The following is a 22,384-nucleotide window of genomic DNA, read 5'->3' on the forward strand; positions in this document are numbered from 1 at the left end:
CTCACAAATCACTAATTTGCAAAACATTAGATCAGACGTTTGCAGACAGTAACCCAGCGAGGAGCCGTCACTGAGCGGAGACGTGGCCCTACAAAATCTGTAAGGGGCCAGGAATAGGGACAGGGAAATGTACACAGACCCCAATGATGGCAGGGCTGGAAGCCTTTCATGAACTCTGCAGGGTATGAAGTTTCACACTAGTAAACACCAGAGGGGTCTGTCTGTCAGAAGCCACCAGTATCCACCTGCAGGTCAGAAGGCAGGGAGCCCAGCGAGAGCGGATACTACCATTGTGCATTCACTCCCAGCCTGTTTAATTCAGCGCAGACCTCCGCAGGAGCGAAGGGATCGCTCAGATTACAGCTCATAAATGTCTGCAGTTGTCCGGCGCTTCCTGCAGGGATCCGTCACGTTATTAGATTTCATTAAAAAAATAATAAATAATGGAGGTTTGCAAGATGCCATTCCTGAAAAATCATTCCATTGTATCAGCCCACGAAAAAAAGGCTCATGAGATTCATATGCGGTAATGATAAAACCTTGCTTTATGCATTTGGCGCCTCGTTGCTGAGAGCACAAAGGGCACGGGGCAGCTCAAAAAACAAAACAAAAACAATAGATTTCTTTAACGGTACGTTCACGAGATATTTCTTACTTTGTGTTTGATCTCTCCACTATCCTGCTTGCAGTCAGTGAATGGCAGCATTTCTGTATCTTCACAGGCCACAAACCAACTGGACGATTTCCTACCGATCTGAGGGCCGCACATTCTGTACAGTGTGCTTTGTTACAATGTATCAGTCTCTCAGAGCATTGTGCAGACTGGATACAATTGTATCCTCAGCCAGAGTGTTGGCAGTAAATGTCCTGCAATAAGTAAGCGCGCTTTAGCCGCATTTTTTCTTGCATTTTCCCCCCACTGATACTTAAAAAAAACAAAAAAAAAACCTGAGTGAGCTGACATGCTGCACTGATGGATTAAATCTGCAAGGAAAAAAAAAAAGCAGTGTGTGAACGAGAGTTTGGAAAAGTCACTTTGATGGTACTGTAAAATGCAGCGGTTTTTACTCTTGAAAAAATACAAGAGGGATAAACTGCCAAGTGTGAACAAACCCTACCTGCAAATAAGAAAAATTCCATTAATTGACAGCAAATAACATTATGAAAATGTTCAAGAAAAAAAAAAAAGTGTCTAAGAGTTGAAGAGATGTCATCGATTTATTAAGTTTTGCAAAAGAAAGGGAAAGTTTCTTTGGAGTACTTACAGGGACACAGATTTTTTTTTTTTTCTTAAAAAAAAAAAAATGGACCCACAGGGGTTTTAAATTAAGTAATAAAAAAAATATATGACACAAGCCCACGAGACCCCACCACTCCTCGGTACTGCGGCTGGCGTCTCACCGCTGTGCTGATCTCGTCTTCCGGCAGGAGGAGTTTGGCGACTGCTGCAGACAATCAGTGATCATCGGAAACCAGTGGATGACAGGAGGATAAGGGGGTCCGCTCCAGTGGGGGAGAGGTTTTCAGTTTAAGCTTTTTTTATTTTAAGACCATTATGAAACCATTTTTATAATACTACTACTAATTACTAACCCGCACACAAAGTTTTCAATGTGCTCTCAATAATCTGTCACTCTGGCGCTGGCCCGGATTGCTCACTTATCGTATGAGCTGTTATCCTCTTGGCCGTCCATGCGGAGCAGCAATCAATACGAGCACACCGAGCCAGGAACGGACCGTGTGCCGTTCCAAGAACACGTTGCAGTGCGGATCTGCAGCAGGAGAGCGTACGGGTCCTCGCTGGCAGCAGTCACCATTCCAAGGATACGCGACAATCCTCTAAACAGAAGACTAGATTAGAGTAAATTCATTACGAGGTGTCCCTGGTGGAGCGCAGGGAATGGAGTAATCCGCCGGCGTGGGCCACACAATGACTGACGGCTCCGGCGTGCAATGGGAGTCTAAACGCTTTGATAAAAAGTGATTTCTTCAAGGGACACAATTGGGGTTTTAACTCTTCGTCCTGCCCACCTCACCAGCCTCTCCATATTTCCTCATAACGGATTTAGCACTTAATATGAAGCGCTGGGCTGGAGGAGAGCACTCGGCAAGTGCCAGGGAGCAGGAGGCACTGACACCGCTCAGTAACAGTGGTGGTGTGCTCACACAATGTCCAGCCTACCCTAATAGACCTCCCAGCAATCTCACACACTGATTAGTTACATTTATGACGGTTCCTATAGATATTTCAGGTCTTTCTGACTCGTTTCTGACCAGCAGACAAGTTTCCAATAATGCTTTGACATCCTGCATTTAGTTATTTATTTTTTAGACGCTTTTCACGTGTGAGGTCCGTTCGGGAGACGTGGACCACAATGACCTATCTGTAACCTCACAGATGACGAGCACGTCGCCCGGCATCACCGGTGGAGGCTCGCGCAGTCTGCATGTGTGACTTCCCCGTCTGCGGAGCCATCTTGCATCCCGCAGGATTACGCCAGTGCTAATAAATGATGTGTCAGCGGTGGAGGGAGTCTGTTTTCCTGCACTGCAGACACCGCTCCGGTGACCTCCCCCGATCTCGCCGCCATCCGTGCGGTTTGCAGCACTGTGTTTATTTGCCTACAATGGAGACGAATTACGAGTAACGAGAAGATTTACAAATTGATTTCACCGAGGCGCAGAGGAGTCAGAACAGAAAGATCCCAACTGGGAAAATGGAAAACGTCAAGATCCCATTTACACAGAGCGAACGTATTACTCAGGGAATCCTCTAATGGGTATGGAAAGTGTTCAGACACATTGTTACGGCACCGCCTCGGAGGATAATCCATCCAGAGATTCTTTCCGTGGACTGACATCCAGTTATGGACGCCCGCTGATGACACCTGGCTGCAATATCCGGGGTGAGCAGATCTCTGGGACCCCCTACCTCACTAAACACAGGGGGCAAGTACCCAACCATTCTATCTCTGATGGTGGTTGTTACTATGCCACAATTATTCTGTACGTCTCCTCCGTGTGTGCTCCATCCTGCTGAGTATGTACATGTGGAGGAAGCAGAGCGGCAGTGCAAAGCATCGGGAAGCGAACTAATAGCTAATAGATGAATTCAGACTGCAACCGAGCTGGAGTCGCTGATCACAGGAATAAATGAAGACAACCAGAGTGATAATCTAGGACTTGCAGCCTCCGGGCGCCGTCAGCCATTTATCTGCACTAAGTGCGGAGCTGCAAATGCTTGCTAATATGATCGATTATGGCCATGAGACAGGAGGCCGGCCATTACAGTCGCTTCTGTGCCGCTTCCTTCACTGCCTTATGCATAATGGACAATGTAGGAACCCCAGAACTGAGCTGCCCCCAACCATAAATCCTAATCATTCACCCGTCAGTCGCAGCAATATAGTATACTGCAGTAAGACGCCATTACAGAGGATTATCATACAACATCCTACAATGCCATGATGTATGGCCGGCCGGGGTGACCGTGAAAAGGCAAGAGATGGCTGCAAGTGGAAAGTGCTAGCTCAAATCTGCAAAAAAAAAAAAAAAAAAAAGGACGGCGACATTTCCATAATTATCACTGCATGGAACTTAATTTTGCCGCCTCCGCCATTTATCAGGGGGATGCTGCATCCTGCAATGCACTAGTGTTGTAACCAGATTACTGTGATGTTTTATGGATCTGCTGTCAGCACAACTGACAGTCCAAACCAAGCACGACACTTGATGCCCCCTTGGTGAAGCCCCGCAGTTCAGTGCACCGTCACACCTGCTTGTTTTCCATCTACAGTAGTTCTGTCTCCTCTAGCTGCTGTACAAACCAGAGCTGTCAATCAAGGGAAAGGGCCGTGGAGATCGATGCAAAACCAGTGGGTGGGAAGATCCCTTGCCGTGCTCCATCAGAGGTGGAAGAAGCGCATGTGCTTGGTCTGAACAGTCATTTTCTGCTGACAGGCTGCGGGATCTGTATCTCTGGGATAAGATGGCCACTAACAGGATCAATGGAGCTGAGATGCACAATGGCCAGAAGCTCCAGAATGAAGGCCACATACAATGTTAGATTAGGTGTGGGAACGCCATACTCCTTCACAATAAACCTATAAATCAAGCTGAGAAATACTGAGCAAAGTTTACTATAACGAGTTACACCACTCGCCATAAACTTCATCGTAACCAGAGCAGCATTTACAATTCTGCTTGGTTATCATGCCATCTCTTGATATATACAAGATCACATCTGTCCATTTGCACCTACAAATTAGAGGGGATTTTCAGGTCAGGGAGAAGCCATCGTGTTCTGATAGTGCGGAGAATGATTTCTGGGACCCCCGGAGTTCCCAAGAATTACGAGGCCTTGACGAATAAAGTTCCCATGTATCCACTGTGCGGAAAACCGCAGCAAAGACGCGTCCGAAAGAATGAAGACATGGAAGGGTCTACAGTATTAAATCCGCCGTTTAATGCTTCACCCTCAGGACTGATGGGGGTCCCATCGATCTGAATTATTTTTATAAAAAGTTGGTTGTACATATGAGCAGCTATAGCACATTTTTTGCAGCAGTATACAATATTCTGATGCAGAAAAAAAAAAAAAATCACAGGATTTTGGAAGGACTCCATTGTAGTCAGAAGTGAATGCCGAAGAAGCAGTGGTATAGCGGTACATTCACACAATGCTGCGGTAAAAGCAGAACTGAACCCAAAGTTCTTGCCTTTTACATTTCTTAGAAAACCAACCAGGTCTTCAGCTAAAAAAAAATAAATAAAATGCATGAAAATGTATATTACCACTAGTGGAGCTATATGTAGTCATTTTTTATGTGTTAAAAATTACAAAAAGGAAAATGGGCTGCTGCTGAAGTTTGGGCACCCTGCTTGGTTAGTACCTAGTAGGGCCCCTTTTGCAAATATCAAGTAAGTAAAATGTCTAAAATACAAAGGAAATGTGTCATCTTTAACTTTAGGCCTTTTACAGATCGTAAACAGCGTTTCTTCTCTTTTCTGTCTGCACATTCCAGCTTTCATCTGTAAAGCCCTCGCCCAAGACGACAAAATCTTCTGGCGAGTCTTCAGCCAGCCGGCATTGTGGAGCACAGGACGGGGAGAAGGTAGTGAGGGATTCACAGCAAACTCTAAACATTGCGTCCACGATGAAGGAGCGTCCGTCCAGAGATTTAGGAGGAACGTGACTGGAGACTTCTCTGGCACCAGAACTTGGGCTTGTGTTTTTGCACATTGTGCGGATGTTCTGAGAACGTGCCCTGTTCTCCGTAGAGGCGCTGACGCCGCTTCTATAAGGCGCTGTCGGAGATCTTCCCTTTACAGATGCTTTCCTCTAGTGGTGCTTGGAAGAACTTTAGGCGAGGTCCAGATATCCTGAATGTAGCAGATGGGCTGCAGCGCTCACTCATCATCTTTTCCATGTATAAAAGCCGCAGCAATGAATAATTGTGCTCCCAATGGCTAACTGCGATTGTGCATGGACAAACATAAGGGGGTCAGTGAGATCAGATCCGTGTGCTGAGGTTACAGGCCGGATCAGCCAGCAGCACAGAGGATTTCAGGAGAGAATTGCATCTATCGCACAAATGACTCAATAGCAAATACTTTCTTTCAGGCATCTGAGGCGACCAAAGCAGCAGCCGAAAAAACGAACCTCCCCCCCCCCGTGGTGTCCGGCGCTCAGGCTGGCAGCAGCCTCGTAATTCCTCATCAATCTGAGCCACCGCCTCAATCCCAGGATCCAGCAGGAAGATTGCATTTGTTTTCAGAGAGGAAACAAATTGGATTATACGACAATCTGCATAATTCGCTGTGTAAATGTACAGATGCTTAACCTCAAAACAAAATGCAATCAAAATAAATGGTTTATCCGCGCCCGAAGCCAAGACGACGGCCGCACAGACAGACTCATATAATACCGAGAATATTTCCAAACAAAAAAGTACAACCAAAATTAAAAGACAATAAAAAAAAGTTTGGATGATCTGAGGATCGAATTGCTCGGTCTCATTATTCCAGAAAACACAATTAGGAAAGATGGCGTGCCGCAACGTTTCCCTGCACCGGGAGAAAACGTCTACTGGTTGTGAGGGGAAGACGAGAGGCAACGTGTGATTTATGGGGCCGCAACCAAGCTGGCACTGCGGCAATAATGGCAGCTCCAGGTCTGTAAGCCTCAGACACATCATCCATCACCACCACTAAATGAGAACCGCGGGGCTGAAGTGCTGGATTACAAGGGACTCTGAGCATCAGCAATTAACACCTAGGATGCAATGGCGGCCGGATGGAAACCCTGAACAGAGCTGCAATGCATCAATGGACGGTACGCAAGTAACATAGGTCAATAATACAGAAGAGGTTAGTAACAGGATCGCTCTGTTCCTGTCCGCCATCACGAGGTCCGCAGTACAGATCCCGTGTACACCGGGTGAAATGTCGCCAATACTGATTTTACAGGAGAGATTACGTCTGATCGGCAGATGACCTCTATAGGGTTCGGCGGTCCCGTGACATCTGGATGGCACCGTAATCTTTCACCCCCTTTGCAGGTGCATTCATCTGCATCCTACACCTGGCACGTACCCAATGTACTAAACCCTCATATTCGGACAACAGTGGAAACGACACAGCAGCAATGGCGACAGGCTCATGTTAGGTAAGTGCAGGCTCAGCACGGATAAACCAGGGCTATCTGATGTAATTATTGAGACCGAGATAAAGCTTAGACCCCGAAGCCGCGCATAGAGAGAGCCAGACGGCTTCATAAAGGGCCGGAGGGGCCATTATCTAATGGTCGTGTCACACTGCTGGATGATCGGGAAATTTCTGCGCCAAGGAGATCAACAAGTTAAAGAGAGTGATCTGGAAAATGTATAGAATACAAAGTGACATGACTATCTGCATCAGTGGTATACGGGTGAGGAGGACGAGGAGCGGGGCCGCAGTCATTTATGGCCGTCTTCTAGTCCCCATCAGAGTGCAGTATAATGTAATAGATCAGTGTAAGACATGACGCCCGGGGCGGGGGACACGTACCTGGCACTGATAAACGCTTTCACCAGATCATCCAATAACCGGTTATTCCGTAGCTCGGGCTCGGTGACGGCCTGGAAAGAGACACAATGATCAGCAGATACAATATGAACTTTTTGCATGTAACATTGTGACGGCTTTTTGTTACACGGCGGCGGTGCGCTCGGCGCTGACATCGGCCGCCGCTGCATTGTCATGGATCTGCCACCTGCTGACAAACCTTTATAAACCGAATTCTCCAGTTCAATGCTGGGTCTCCATGGCAACTCAGAAGCGTAGAGGACATTTCCACGGGTACACGCCGTGTGCTTATTGATAATGAGAGCTTCCCATTCATAGAGCTGGTGGATGCGCAGCCATCGACCCCTCATCACATCTACTGTTCGCTTACTGCATTCACACACATTAGACCGGAGTCTCCGGCCGCGAGACACCGACTGCACAAGGTGACATTGTACCTGGTGGGATGTGGCGGCACCGACTGCACAAGGTGACATTGTACCAGGTGGGATGTGGCGGCACCGACTGCACAAGGTGACATTGTACCAGGTGGGATGTGGCGGCACCGACTGCACAAGGTGACATTGTACCAGGTGGGATGTGGCGGCACCGACTGCACAAGGTGACATTGTACCAGGTGGGATGTGGCGGCACCGACTGCACAAGGTGACATTGTACCAGGTGGGATGTGGCGGCACCGACTGCACAAGGTGACATTGTACCAGGTGGGATGTGGCGGCACCGACTGCACAAGGCAACATTGTACCGGGTGGGATGTGGCTGCACCGACTGCACAAGGCGACATTGTACCGGGTGGGATGTGGCGGCACCGACTGCACAAGGCGACATTGTACCGGGTGGGATGTGGCGGCACCGACTGCACAAGGCGACATTGTACCGGGTGGGATGTGGCGGCACCGACTGCACAAGGCGACATTGTACCGGGTGGGATGTGGCGGCACCGACTGCACAAGGCGACATTGTACCGGGTGGGATGTGGCGGCACCGACTGCACAAGGCGACATTGTACCGGGTGGGATGTGGCGGCACCGACTGCACAAGGCGACATTGTACCGGGTGGGATGTGGCGGCACCGACTGCACAAGGCGACATTGTACCGGGTGGGATGTGGCGGCACCGACTGCACAAGGCGACATTGTACCGGGTGGGATGTGGCGGCACCGACTGCACAAGGCGACATTGTACCGGGTGGGATGTGGCGGCACCGACTGCACAAGGTGACATTGTACCAGGTGGGATGTGGCGGCACCGACTGCACAAGGCGACATTGTACCAGGTGGGATGTGGCGGCACCGACTGCACAAGGCGACATTGTACCAGGTGGGATGTGGCGGCACCGACTGCACAAGGCGACATTGTACCAGGTGGGATGTGGCGGCACCGACTGCACAAGGTGACATTGTACCAGGTGGGATGTGGCGGCACCGACTGCACAAGGTGACATTGTACCAGGTGGGATGTGGCGGCACCGACTGCACAAGGTGACATTGTACCAGGTGGGATGTGGCGGCACCGACTGCACAAGGTGACATTGTACCAGGTGGGATGTGGCGGCACCGACCCTGCACAAGGTGACATTGTACCAGGTGGGATGTGGCGGCACCGACCCTGCACAAGATTACATTGTACCGGGTGGGATCTCACCCCTGCTCTTGGCTGCAGATCACAGATTAGCTTAGATATGAAGTCTTCAGCTTTTATACCTTATGTGCGTTCGGCCCTGCACCACGTTCATCGTGATCGTGAAAGATTCTTGCTTTCCAACAGGACAGGTTTCTTTTTTTTTTACTATATAAAATGGTGCAGCTATTAATACAGATTACAAAGACAAGGTGCGATATTGGCCGAAGAGTGGGGTGTGAATGCTAAACTGGACGAAACTCTCCGCCAAACTGCACCCTGAAATGTTTAGGTAATAGCACTGCAAAATCAAGTTGTAGACAAATCAAGGTAAGGTTTGATCCCTGTGTGGCCTATTTATATATTAAAAAAAAAAAAACACATGTTCCTCGCATCATGTTCTCATACACTTTATGCAGTATTAGCCCTCTGTGTCTGTACTGCTACATACTTAGGCAGGTAACTGGTTCATGCAGCTTTACATGAACACCTGAGCCTTACACTATAGCTGGTCCGAAAAACTAAAGCAATTGTTACCATCCACCTCTCGTGTCTCCCCTTTTCCTCATAGTTTGTAAGCTTGCGAGCAGGGCCCTCATTCCTCCTGGTATCTGTTTTGAACTGTATTTCTGTTATGATGTAATGTTTATTGTCTGTACAAGTCCCCTCTATAATTTGTAAAGCGCTGCGGAATATGTTGGCGCTATATAAATAAAAATTATTATTATTATTATATAAGGTTTTGAAGAACTAGACTTAAAGGGATTGTCCACTAGTTTTATGATAGGTCATCAATATCAGATAGGAGGATCGGAGGGGGTCCGACAACCAGCTGATTACCACCACAGCGCCGCACCCATGAAGCGGACATTGTCGGGTACTGCACCTCCGATCCTATTTACTTCACTAGGGGAGGAGCTGCAGTCCCGGGAATCACCACTACGCAATAAATAGCCGTGCAGTAGCGGCACAATACACTGTACAGCCACCGCTACAAACACAGGTCAGTGAGGGAGTCACGGGTCAGTCTCCTACTGATCTAATACTGACAACATATCCCAAGGAGAAAAATACTGAGCCGTGGGCGCTACTGGTTGGAGAAGTCCAGATGGAAAACAAAGTGGATCCAGCGGGATTTAGGTGCAATGGATATTTTTCTTGTTAAAATGTTACTCAAAAGTATTAAAAAGAAAAAACAAAAGGCATAAAATGAGAGGTGAAAGTCTATGTTTCAGCGTTTCAACGTCATCCTGAAACCTTCATCAGGCCTCTAGCACCCATTGACTCTACATCCTGCGATACCGGCAGGTTCGGCCCTCATTAGTCCAACATGTAATGTCTCCTTCACTAAGGAACCTACCGGCCGGTCAGCACTCATCAGGAGGGAGCAGAACTGCAGGATTACTAAACAGCATGGCGGACTAAAACAAAATATACCCAGGAAAAATCCAATAAAATCCCTCCGTCTCATGCATTTTACATGTGGAGTCATCACACAGAACAAAGGAAAGAATTAAATAACAAATATAGCTTTGCTACATCAATGCGTGTATTGTACAAAGGGATCGTTATGGCCCCGATTGATCCAGGGTAACGTGTGCCTCTTAATGAATTTGTCTCGTAAAGCAAAGATCTGCACAACCTTACAAGACATGATGGAGATGACCAGGGTTGGTGTAAAAATCCTCAAACGTTGCAATATTATTGTGTGAACTGATAGATCAGAGTCTATATGTCTGAGGCAGAAAAAGTACAATAGGAATATTAAAGAAGATTGTTCAAAAACATAAAAAAAATAAACTGCCCTCTTCATCTATACAGCCGAGATGTAAGAGTCTAGAGCGGCTTTGTGTGCGGGACGAGCGCAGTTCTCCTTGTCACTTGTGGCAGCACAATAATTAGGCACAAGGTTGGTAAAATGAGTTTATTACTGAAGAACGAACACCCCCAACATAATCCCAGGACACTTCTTCTAGGCCGTCACTGTGGTCTCAGTACCTGGCACGTGTCTCCTCTTTGTGAGCACACAGCCACGTTACTGCACCACTTATATACAGTAATACAGCGGACTGTGACGTGTGGGGAGCACGCATACTACCAGCAAAAATAAAGAAGGTTCTCCGAAACAAAGCACATTAGGAGCGGCCGCCAGCCATCCCATGGAGCGGCACCACGTAGATCCATCCCTTGTGTTTACTTCCGGAGCTTGTAACAGCTGATAAGTGGGGGTCGGGTAGGTTTTGGAACCCCACCAATTAGATCATCAATAACTAGTAACTGGGGAAGAAAGCAGCCAAATTTTCACAAACTTTGGAAAAATGAATAGTACCAATGAACGTACAAAACTTTGTGAAATATTTTACAGGAGCAGCATTCTCGAGCTTTACAAAACCATATGGGAAAAAAAAGGGCAGAGAAGCACAGAACGGATGCTGCTGCTTTCTATAAAGTTTTCTATCTCATTCCAGTGCTGAGTTCACAGCTGCACTGCTTGGTACTACTACATAATGTTCTCCATCTTGCTGCTTCCAAAGAGCGTTACTCATCACAGTACTGAAATCACAGCTACATGCTGCTGCTTCAGGTAAGTGTTTAGCGCACCATATTGCTGGATTCACAGCTGCACTGCTTGGTACTACTACATAAATGTCCTCCATGCTGCTGCTTCTAATGAGCGTTTCTCATCACGGAACTGAACTCACAGCTACATGCCGCTGCTTGCAGAGCCAAACTGCTCAGTACAGCTGGCCCGTACACGCTCATGTGCTTCCTATTCATTCAATAGCTAAATCACTTTACTGTTTATGTGTTAAATCTTTTAAGCATTTTTTTTTTACAAAATCAGTTTTTGAAAATTGCCTGGTAGGGAAAAAGAAAGGAAGTGCCTATCACTTAACTGAAGCAGCTGAGGATGAAATCAGCTCCAACTAGACACTGCGCAAATCAAGACAACTGCAAAAAGTGTTACAGGAAGAAAAAAAAAAAGAAAACCCCACACTCTTCCAAACTATGTCAGGAAACAAAAACCCTGTAAAACCTCAACTCCCTCCCACCCCAAGAAGGACCGTTTCCTGAAGAGGTTTCCATTCAAAAACGCATTGTTTAAGAAAAAGAAAACTCAGCATGCACATAGCTTAATAACACCCAAGTGTTGGATTCACAGCTACACTGCTCAATATGGCGGTATAATGTCCTCCAAGCTGCTGCTACTTCTGGACATGTGCTACATAGAGACAGGAGAGACGGAATCTCTCTTATCTGTCTGTTTTGTATGGTTTTGCTCTAGTTTCTTGTGCACCTTTATCCACTCAGGCAGGTTTTATACACAGTCCGGTCCTGCTTTGTTCCCGTCTATCTGACGCCTGGAAGGCACATAGCGAGGCGAGTCACTAGAGTTAGGGACAGTCCTGATTGGGTTCACCTTGTCGTGGTGGGATAGATGAAACTGTCAACCAAGTTCTCCATGTTATCTGCACGTTACTATTTATTCCCTTCCTGCAGTGTGTCTGCTCCTTCGGTTTTTATTATAGGACAAGCACGCTTTATGCCTTTTCATTTTTGACCTTGTGTGATGCAAAACTTTTCTTCTACTCACGGGTTTCAGTTTTTATTTTATGGGGAAGCTTTGCAATATTTAATTACATCAGAAATGCAAAAATAATAACCTGAAACGATGCAATGCTACAATCCTGACCAGCGTCACACACTTGAATACTTGCGTGAAGCCATTAATGCAAGAAATGTTTCCGCAGCTTTTTTTCCTTTCTTTCCGGAAGACCTATAGCACAGTCCCTGGAGCACCAAATCATTAGTGATGTTTTATAACCGCTCCATACAGGAGAAGCAGCGTGAAAGTGCCCGCAGTATTATTGTGTGCCGCGACGCTCTGCACAGATCGGCTGTTTCTCCACCTTGTAAACTGTACGATTGTGAATGCAGGATAAAGAGCTGAATGGCGGTGACGCGGTATTAACGCTGGGGGTTAAAATACCGTGTACGGGAGATAATCAGACGAGCGCTGCATTTCCATGAGAATGTAAAGTGTGTGGGAGGAAAATAAAAATAAAAAAACAAAACTATCAAATTCACAAATCTACACGGAGACACGGACTCCTGCGTTTGCTATAAACCAGGCTCAGCTTGATGAAGAATAGTCAGATTTTAATGATCCCCACTTCTAAAAGAAACAAACTGAGCGGCATTTTCCATAATTTACTGACGTGCACAGTATTGCGGTATAAATCCCGGAGATTTCCTCACATCTCAATGACCATCATCATAGGAGACAATATTTCTTATTCAATATGTGCAGCTTAAAGCAATAAAGTTTATTAAAAGGGACACGGACCCTACGGCAGGCTTAACCCATTAATCATCAATTTTTCCTCCCTTTTCGTACAAGAGCCATGCCCGTTCTTACTTTTTTGGCTGACGTCCCCATATGAGGCTTCGTTTATTCTGGGAGGGGGTTGTTAGTTTTGAAAGGCATGGTTTACTTTACCACAATGTAGGAATTAAAAAAAGAAAGAAAAAAAAAAGTGGGTTAAAAAAAATACAAACTCGTTAATTATGGTGTTAATTGTGCGCTCAAAAAATCTGAACTTAAAAAAAAAATAAAATAATAAAATGTTTGGTGTCTCCACTTTTATAAAATGTTTGGTGTCTCCACATTCTAAAAATCATTAACAGGGATATTCTCTTCTGCAAGATCCTATCCCCATATATTGTAAGTGTAATAATATCAGCAAATTCCTCCAATTAGAAATGTAGCATAGTTCTTCTGATGCGCTATGTTGCTTACTCGATGTGCAGGGCATCGCAGTAGCTTAGATATCCATGGTTATGACCACTATCTATCACTGCGTGAGTGATAGCACCCATAGATACCAGAGCTACTGCAGTGCCCGGGACATGGGAGAAGCGACAGAGCGAATCTGAAGAACTGTACTACATTTGTAATTGGAGATATTTGCTAATATTATTATTAATCATTATTATTTTTACACTTACTGCATATCAGGATAGGATCTTGGAGATGGGAATACTCCTTTAAGCTTTTTTTTTCCTTTTGATAAAGATGATTGAGGGCTTGCTTCTGCACTCGGGCTTGCTTTTGCACTGAGAGCTGTCATTTTTATTGGTACTACTTTGGGGTACATAGGATGTTTGCCCGCTATTTATTTTTAGGGTGTGCACAGTGCGTTTTTTGGTTGCCACTGTACCTGCATAGGCTTTGCTTTAGGAATACGTTTGCGGTGGATTTGACAAAGCAACTTTTCCGATGCCATTAACGGCGACAGCTTTTTTTTTTTTTATTGCGTTCATTATATAAAACAGTGGTGACTTCCAAGCTGAATCCGCCAGAAGGATGGTCGAGGCATTTCCATTAGGTTAATTAAAACAACCTATGATAATGACTACAAATTATAAATGTCATCCAAGAATATTTAATCATGTAGTAATTGAACATAAAATGCAGAGAATCTCATCCGAAGTGTGATGGGAATATTTTTACTTTTATGCATCGCGGAGGCTTTTAGGCAATCATTGCAGGTTTACGCTTCTTTTAGCCTCTTCATGTACTTTAAAGCCTGAAAAAGCCATTGTGTGCGCATAGTCTTCATGGGAGATGACAAAAAATTGCAAATGCAGAAGTTTAGATTTTTTTTCTTCTTTACCAGCATTTACCATACAAGTAATTTTAGGATTTCTCCGATCAGACTTTTTCTGGATGTGGTGATAAAATACTTTACATTTCTTTCAATGTTTTGATTGGGAGAAAAGGGGTCATTTAAAATCATGATTTTTTTAGAATTTTTTTTTTTTTAGAGATCCCTTAGAGCAGGGGTGGGGAACCTCAGGCCATTAGGCAGCTTACGGCCCTCAATGACCTTTTTCCGGCCCCTGGGCAGATTCTTGGAAATTGCAGCTCTCTGGCCAGCAGCTGAGTTTTAACCAACTTCCGGCCTTTAATCTCTTCTTACTTTGTGAGCAAACGCAATTCACTACTGAACACTGTGGCACGGCCAATGAAACATTACGTTGTGCTGCTGGCCAGTGCCAGGATGTACTTTGTGGGCGAAGTTAGTGTGCCACGCGCTCCCGTCCCACACAAGGCTGCAGCATCTCTTTTCAGGCCCATGCCGCAGATCCAAAGTGTCTCCTGTGAGGTCTGTACCGCAGCCCAATGTCTCCTATGTGATGTATATACACAAGTTTCATTGCCTCCTATGTGATGCATACAGCAGACTCGGAGTCTCCTAGAGCGGGGGAAAAAAGTATTTGATACGCCGACGATTTTGCAAATTTTCCCACCTACAAAAGAATGGAGAGGTTTGAAATTTTTAACGTAGGTACATAAATGAATTCAAGTCTCCAGGTCCAGATGAATTACACCCCAGAGTACTGAAGGAGATAGCAGAAGAAATTTCTGTACCACTCTCCATAATCTTTGAAAATTCTTGGAGAACAGGAGAAGTCCCAGAAGACTGGAGAAGAGCCAATGTTGTTCCTATTTTCAAAAAGGGGAAGAAGGTGGACCCAGGGAACTATAGGCTGATGAGTCTGAGGAAAGCACTTTGAACAAATTATTAAACAACATGTACGTAAGTATCTGGATAAGAATGAAGTGATTACCCAGAGTCAGCATGGGTTTGTAACTAATAAGTCATGTCAGACTAACTTAATTTCCTCCTATGACAGAATCACTGACTGGGTGGATCAGGGAAATGCTGTAGATATAGTATATCTTGACTTCAGCAAATCATTTGAAAAAAGAGCTCACACAATCCTTATTGAAAAAAATGACTAAGTATGGAATGGGCAAGGCAACTGTTAGGTGAATTCATAACTGGCTTAGTGATAGGCCCCAAAGAGTGGTCGTAAATGGCTGCACATCCAATTGAAAGAATGTCTCAAGTGGAGTACCACAGGGTTCTGTCTTGGGCCCTGTATTGTTCAACATATATATCAATGATTTAGATGAAGGAATTGAGGGTACACTGATTAAATTTGCTGATGATACAAAGCTAGGAAGGATAGCTAATACTAAAGAGAGAGAGAGAATTCAAAAAGAGATAAATAAACTGGGGCAGTGGGCAGCAACTAACAGAATGGTTTTTAACAGGGAAAAATGCAAAGTACTATATCTGAGCAATAAAAATGAAAAAAACATATACAGAATGGGAGGAATAGGGCTAAGCAACAGCACATGTGAAAAAGACTTGGGTATACTAATAGATCATAAACTGAACATGAGTCAACAGTGTGATGCAGCAGCAAAAAGGGCAAATGCAATTCTGGGATGTATTAACAGAAGCATATAGTCTAGATCACGTGAAGTCATTATTGCCCTCTACTCCTCTTTGGTCAGACCTAATCTGGAATACTGGGTCCAGTTTTGGGCACCACATTTAAAACAAAGACATCAACAAACTGGAGCAAGTTCAGAGAAGAGTGACCAGAATGGTGACCAGTCTGCAAACCATGTCCTATGAGGAACGGTTACAGGATTTGGGAATGTTTAGCTTGCAAAAAAGAAGACTGAGAGGAGACTTACTGTCTAAAAATATCTCAAGGGCTGTCACATTGTAGAAGGATTATCTTTATCCTCATTTGCACAAGGAAAGACTAGAAGCAATGGGATGAAACTGAATGGGAGGAGACACAGATTAGATATTAGAAAAAAATTTTTGAGGGTGATCAATGAGTGGAACAGGCGGCCACGAGAGGTGGCGAGTTCTCCTTCAATGGAAGTCTTCAAACAGAAGCTGGGATGATTTAGTGAATCTTGCTTTGAGCAGGGGGTTGGACCAGATGACTCAGGAGGTCCCTTCCAACTCTAATATTCTATGATCCCGCCACTTTTGCAGAAAAGCCCCCCAAAATGCTTCACAGTTGGGCTCATCCATCTTCTTCCGCCAAACACGGCGAGTGGAGTGGATACCAGAATGTACAATTTTGGTCTCCTCTGACCACATCACTTTCTCCCATGCCTGGATCATCCAAATGGTCATTGGTGAACTTTAAACGGGCCTGGACATGTGCGGACATGAGCAGAACCTTCTGAGCCCTTCAGGATTTTAATCCATAACGGCGTAGTGTGTAACTAATGGTAATGTTTGAGACTGTGGTCCCAGCTCTCTTCAGGTCATTGACCAGGTCCTCCCGTGTAGTTCTGGGCTGATTCCTGACCTTTCTCAGAATCTTCCTTAGCCCCTTGAGCCAAGAACCTGCATGGAGCCCCAGAGCGATAATGATGGACAGTCATCTTGTGTCTCTTCCATTTCCTAATAATTGCGCAAACAGTTGTTGCCTTCTCACCAAGCTGCTTGCCTATTGTCCTGTAGCCCATCCCAGCTTGGCGCAGTTCTACAATTTTGTCCCTTATGCCCTTAGACAGCTCTTTGGTCTTGGCCATGGTGGAGGGGTTGGAATGTGATTGAGAGTGTGAACAGGTGTCTGTTATACAGGTAATGAGTGCAGAGTAGGAGGGCTTCTCAAAGGAAAACCTAAGAGGTCTGTGAGAGTCAGAATTCTTGCTGTTGGTAGGTGGAATACACAGCAATTTTTTTAAAAATCACTTAGTTTTTAACTTTTAGATTCTATCTCTCATAGTTGCAGTGTACCTACAATAAAAATTACAGTTTTACGGTTTTTCTGTTGTATCAAATACTCATTTCATGCAACAAAAAAAAATGCAAATTATGTAAAAATCATACAATCATTATCTGAACTTCTTTGTAAGATTCTGTCTCACAGGTGAAGTGTACCTAAGAAAAAAATTAGACCTCTCTATGCTTTGTAGGTGGGAAAACTTGCAAAATTGGAAGTGTATCAAATACTTATTTTCTCCACTGTATGTGATGTATACCAGGAGTGTCAAACTGCATTCCTGGAGGGCTGCAAACAGGTCATGTTTTCCAGATTTCCTTGTACTGCACAGGTGATAATTTAATCACCAACTCATTATTTGTGTAGGTGATTAAATTATCACCTGTGCAGTACAAGGAAATCCTGAAAACATGACCTGTTTGCAGCCCACGAGGAATGCAGTTTAACACCCCTGATGTATACAGCAGTCTCGGTATCTCACTTCATAGGAGAACACAGTTGTATAAAGATGGTGGATGTGAGGTTGGATGCCATAGTGATCATTGGTTGGTTGTAGAGGAGCTAATCGGGTGTTACACGGATCACAATCATTTATGTGCGGCTGTCAGAGATTAAACCGGTCATCTACATGTAGCTAACACAGCAGCATTTGTTTTTGCTTCAATTTTCCAAAGCTGCAGCAAAAGCTTTGCAGTTTTACAGCAACAATAAAAAAAACAAACAACATGGCCACAATGTGTGATCACAACCTTAATGGCAGGTGTAATCTGTGCTGTACGGTATATCATATGTCGAAAAGGGTGAAAGGGAACCTGTCAGCATGGAAATCCTGTGCAATCTACAAGCTAAATATTACTGAGCAGGAGCTGTGGATCTCAATGAGCTGTTAGGAGTCCAGTGGGCGGTCCAAACTAATGACCAACAGTGATCTTTGCATGCATACATACACAGGGAGGACTTTAAAATCACTGATTAGGACCACCTACTGGACTCCAAAAAATAAAATACAGGTTATACTGACTCTTGCGCCACCAGCAGTTCTGACATTATGTTCAATAAGACAAGTTCCCCTTAATGAAATCTACAATTCCCTGCTATCAGATATTTTAGGTAGGTGCTGGCGGTAGTGTAGAAAACACAAAAAAACTACCAGACCCTGGAACAGGACACTTAGGACATATGTAGCGTGTATATAGTGTGTAGAGCAGCAGGTATAAGTGCACGTTCACGATGTGCTGCTTTCCGTGGCATCACAATCTGAAAATCCTTGTTACAATAGGGAGCAATGCAGGTAGAAGTGCAAGAAAATGAAGCGGTAGCTCGTCAGTAAGGCTATGTGCACACAATGCGGATTTGCTGCGGATCCGCAGCGGATTTTTCCGTGCAGAAACGCTGCAGGTCCACACTGTGATGTACAGTACAATGTTATTCTATGGGGGGAAAAAAAGGCTGTGCAGATGGTGCGAAAAAAATCAGTGCGGAATTGCTGCGGATTTCAAAGAAGTGCATGCCCCTTCTTTTGTGCGGATCTGCAGCGTTTCTGCACCCCTCCATGTTAAAAATCCACAAAGGCAAAATCTGCACAAAATCCGCAGTAATTCCGCATGAAAACGGCACAAAACCGCACAAAATCCGCGGCTGCGGATTCTGCCAGAAGATGCGGATTTGGTGCAGAAAATTCCGCACCTCTTTTCCTACGTGTGCACATAGCCCAAGAGCGGCCGCGGTAACAAAAGAGAAGAATTAGGGCCCTGATCTGCATTTCTATTGTAATCAAAGTAAAAATGCCGCTGATTGTCATCAGTCGGAAGCAGGAACCATAAAGGAGCGGCCATTATTAGCGAAAATATAGGGAACCCAAATCTGAACAAGGGACGACTACAGGAAGAAACCTGCAGAATGGTCCTTTAAGACAACGCTGGAACTTGTGGTGCCTCTGCAGTAAATGTGCATGTAATGGCTCAGAGTCAGCACAGCATGTAGCACAGAACCTGCCTCATCTACGGCAGTGGACAGAACGTGCCTTTGTTCCGCAGCTGCAGATCCTTCCACCAATCTCAATCAATGAACATGAAAATACTTGTAAGCAATTTACTGCATCGGAAGAACCATGTCGGCAGCGAGTTCCTGCAATGCCGGCTGTGCAGACGTGCGACTCCTCCTGGGTAAACCAATAGCCGGGGAACTTAAAGCAGTTCCCGTATTTTATACCTGCTAAATGGCGACGAATATTTGTGTTCCGGCTCGCTCACATGAGCGTATAACACGGCCGAGGGCGGTGTCATGTTTTATCGGATAGCAGGTCATCATTGTAATACTATGGGGCAGTGCAGATCAGATCATATTTTCTCATGCCGATTCGACATCAGGAAAAAAAAATGAAAAAAAAATGCAGCATGTTGCGAGTGTCTTATTGGAACACGCACACCCATTCAAGTCTATGGGTGTATGTACAACATGGGACTGCACCCAGATGTCATCTGAGTGCAGTCAGACAACCACCACTCAGACAGTGGAGAAGATTGATGAATTAAACTCTCCGTCTTCTCCGCATCTGCACTGGGATACTCATGAAAGAACAGCAGAGCCCAGTTACCGGTCATCAGCATAATCAGCCTGATACTCTTCCATGAGAGAATCATCGCTCATGTGACCGTAACCTTAAAGTTAATTACAAAGTTTCTAGCACATAAAAACACTATTTTTAAGTTCTAGGTATTTTTTTTCCCCGTAAGTACCCAACCGGTGTTGCTGGGGTTCAACTATAGAAAAAGATTAAGTTGCACCCTGAATTGCTACGAATGATAACTATAGAACATTGGAACTGCATTAGAAAATAGGAGAAAGCTACATTGTATACAGATGGAATACGGGAAAATATAAAACTACTATGAACTTAAAAAGAGAAGGTAACAGCCAACATGAAGGCGTCCTTCATTGTCGAGTCCTGGTCTGATATGACACCTACTGATTCCAATGTTCTATAGTTATCAGTCGCAGCAATTCAGGGTGCAACTTAATCTATTTCTAGTGTTATATTTTTTTCAGTTGGCACCTGTTCACAGTAGTTGGGATGTGCTGGTCATTTTCTTCTATTTGGGGTTGAACTAGAGACAGAATCAGTCTCCTCCTCCTTCTGGCAGCCAAGAATATTAGGTCACCTGCAGAAGACGTCTTCTCAAATATTATACATGCGATTGAGGGGTCCCACAGTCCCTTGTGTGAAAAGAGTGCAGGTAGCATGCATGACCAGCGCTCCATTCACCTACATGGGAGAAAGCCATTCCATCAATCCCCATAGAAGTGAGTACAGAGGAGATCACTCCTGAACATTATCATGGACTTCCGTAGCCCCCGCTCTTGAGATATATCAGTGGGAGCTCATTTCCCCAGAGATCATACTGTATATTTCCCACCTATCCATACTTTGGAAATGAATAAGAAAAGAGCCCTTTAGAATGGAAGCAAGCAGAGATCTAGAAAGACAACAGACAAGGAAAATATATCGGAAAATTGTAATAAATTAAAAAAATTTTTTGTGGAAACTAGAATAGCCCTTTAACCCCTTAACACTTGTGAAGTGTATCTATAAGGCCGGTGTCACACTACAGAGTTTTACGGATGTATGAGGCGCAAAAACTACGCATTGCACACGGACCAATGATTCTCTATGGGGCAGCTCCCATCAGCCGTATATTTCCCAGCTGTATTTTACGGGCGTAGAAAAACGCAGCATGCTGCGTTTGTCAGCGTATTGCGCAAAAAATCTGCCAATGAAAGTCTATGGGGGCGAGAAAAATACGGATTACACACGGACCAGCAGTGTGACTTGCGAGAAATACGCAGCGGTGTTAGAGAGAAAAGCCGGTAATTCAGTGCAGTGTACAGTAAAATCACACTGATAGGTTAGGCCGGGTTCACACTGCGCTGTGTGAACCCGGTTTACGGACTACGTTACACCGCGGCATAACGCGGTGTAACGTAGTCCATTAACGCCGCCATTACATGCAATGGCGATCGCATCGCTAGCACACGCCCACAATGGGCGTGCACTAGCGATGTGCCGTCATTGAGTGACGGACACGAGACGCGGGCTGCAGCGTTTCCGGGTCCGTCACTGCTAGCGCAGATGGAGCTAGCAGATGCTCCATCTGCGCTAGGGCAGTGCCAAAGTCGGCACTTGTGTTAGTGCAGTCCGTTTAAAGGATTTGTTGAACGGACTGCACAACGCAGGTGTGAACCTAGCCTAAGAATAGAATAGCTAAAATAAATGTCTACACATAGTATAGGGATATATATATATATACCGTATATACTCGAGTATAAGCCGACCCGAGTATTAGCCGACCCCCCTAATTTTGCCACAAAAAACTGGGAAAACTTATTGACTCGAGTATAAGCCTAGGGTGGAAATGTAGCATTTACCGATGAATTTCAAAAATAAAAATAGATCATTATTTCCCCATAGCTGTGCCATATAGTGCTCTGCACCGTTCATATTGCCCCATAGATGCTGCACAGATGCCCCATATAGTGCCGTGTGCCGTTCATACTGCCCCATAGATGCTGCACAGATGCCCCATATAGTGCTGTGTGCCGTTCATACTGCCCCCATATAGTGCTGTGTGCCGTTCATACTGCCCCCATATAGTGCTGTGTGCCGTTCATACTGCCCCATAGATGCTGCACAGATGCCCCATATAGTGCTGTGTGCCGTTCATACTGCCCCCATATAGTGCTGTGTGCCGTTCATACTGCCCCCATATAGTGCTGTGTGCCGTTCATACTGCCCCCATATAGTGCTGTGTGCCGTTCATACTGCCCCCATATAGTGCTGTGTGCCGTTCATACTGCCCCCATATAGTGCTGTGTGCCGTTCATACTGCCCCCATATAGTGCTGTGTGCCGTTCATACTGCCCCCATATAGTGCTGTGTGCCGTTCATACTGCCCCCATATAGTGCTGTGTGCCGTTCATACTGCCCCCATATAGTGCTGTGTGCCGTTCATACTGCCCCCATATAGTGCTGTGTGCCGTTCATACTGCCCCCATATAGTGCTGTGTGCCGTTCATACTGCCCCATAGA

At 45.2% G+C, this 22,384-nt stretch overlaps 1 protein-coding gene across 2 annotated transcripts in view; it reads right to left on the bottom strand.

Moving 5' to 3' along the window:
• RAD18 (RAD18 E3 ubiquitin protein ligase) overlaps positions 1 to 22,384 on the bottom strand; it is a 190,757-nt gene that overhangs the window by 146,161 nt on the left and 22,212 nt on the right. For both annotated transcript variants that reach the window (XM_069736206.1, XM_069736207.1), the window contains exon 4: positions 7,048 to 7,118. In XM_069736206.1, coding sequence (XP_069592307.1) covers positions 7,048 to 7,118 — 71 coding nt within the window. The remainder of the gene's footprint in view (positions 1 to 7,047; positions 7,119 to 22,384) is intronic.

The sequence above is a fragment of the Ranitomeya imitator genome, chromosome 8 (assembly GCF_032444005.1).
Source record: "Ranitomeya imitator isolate aRanImi1 chromosome 8, aRanImi1.pri, whole genome shotgun sequence".
Classification (NCBI taxonomy): domain Eukaryota; kingdom Metazoa; phylum Chordata; class Amphibia; order Anura; family Dendrobatidae; genus Ranitomeya; species Ranitomeya imitator.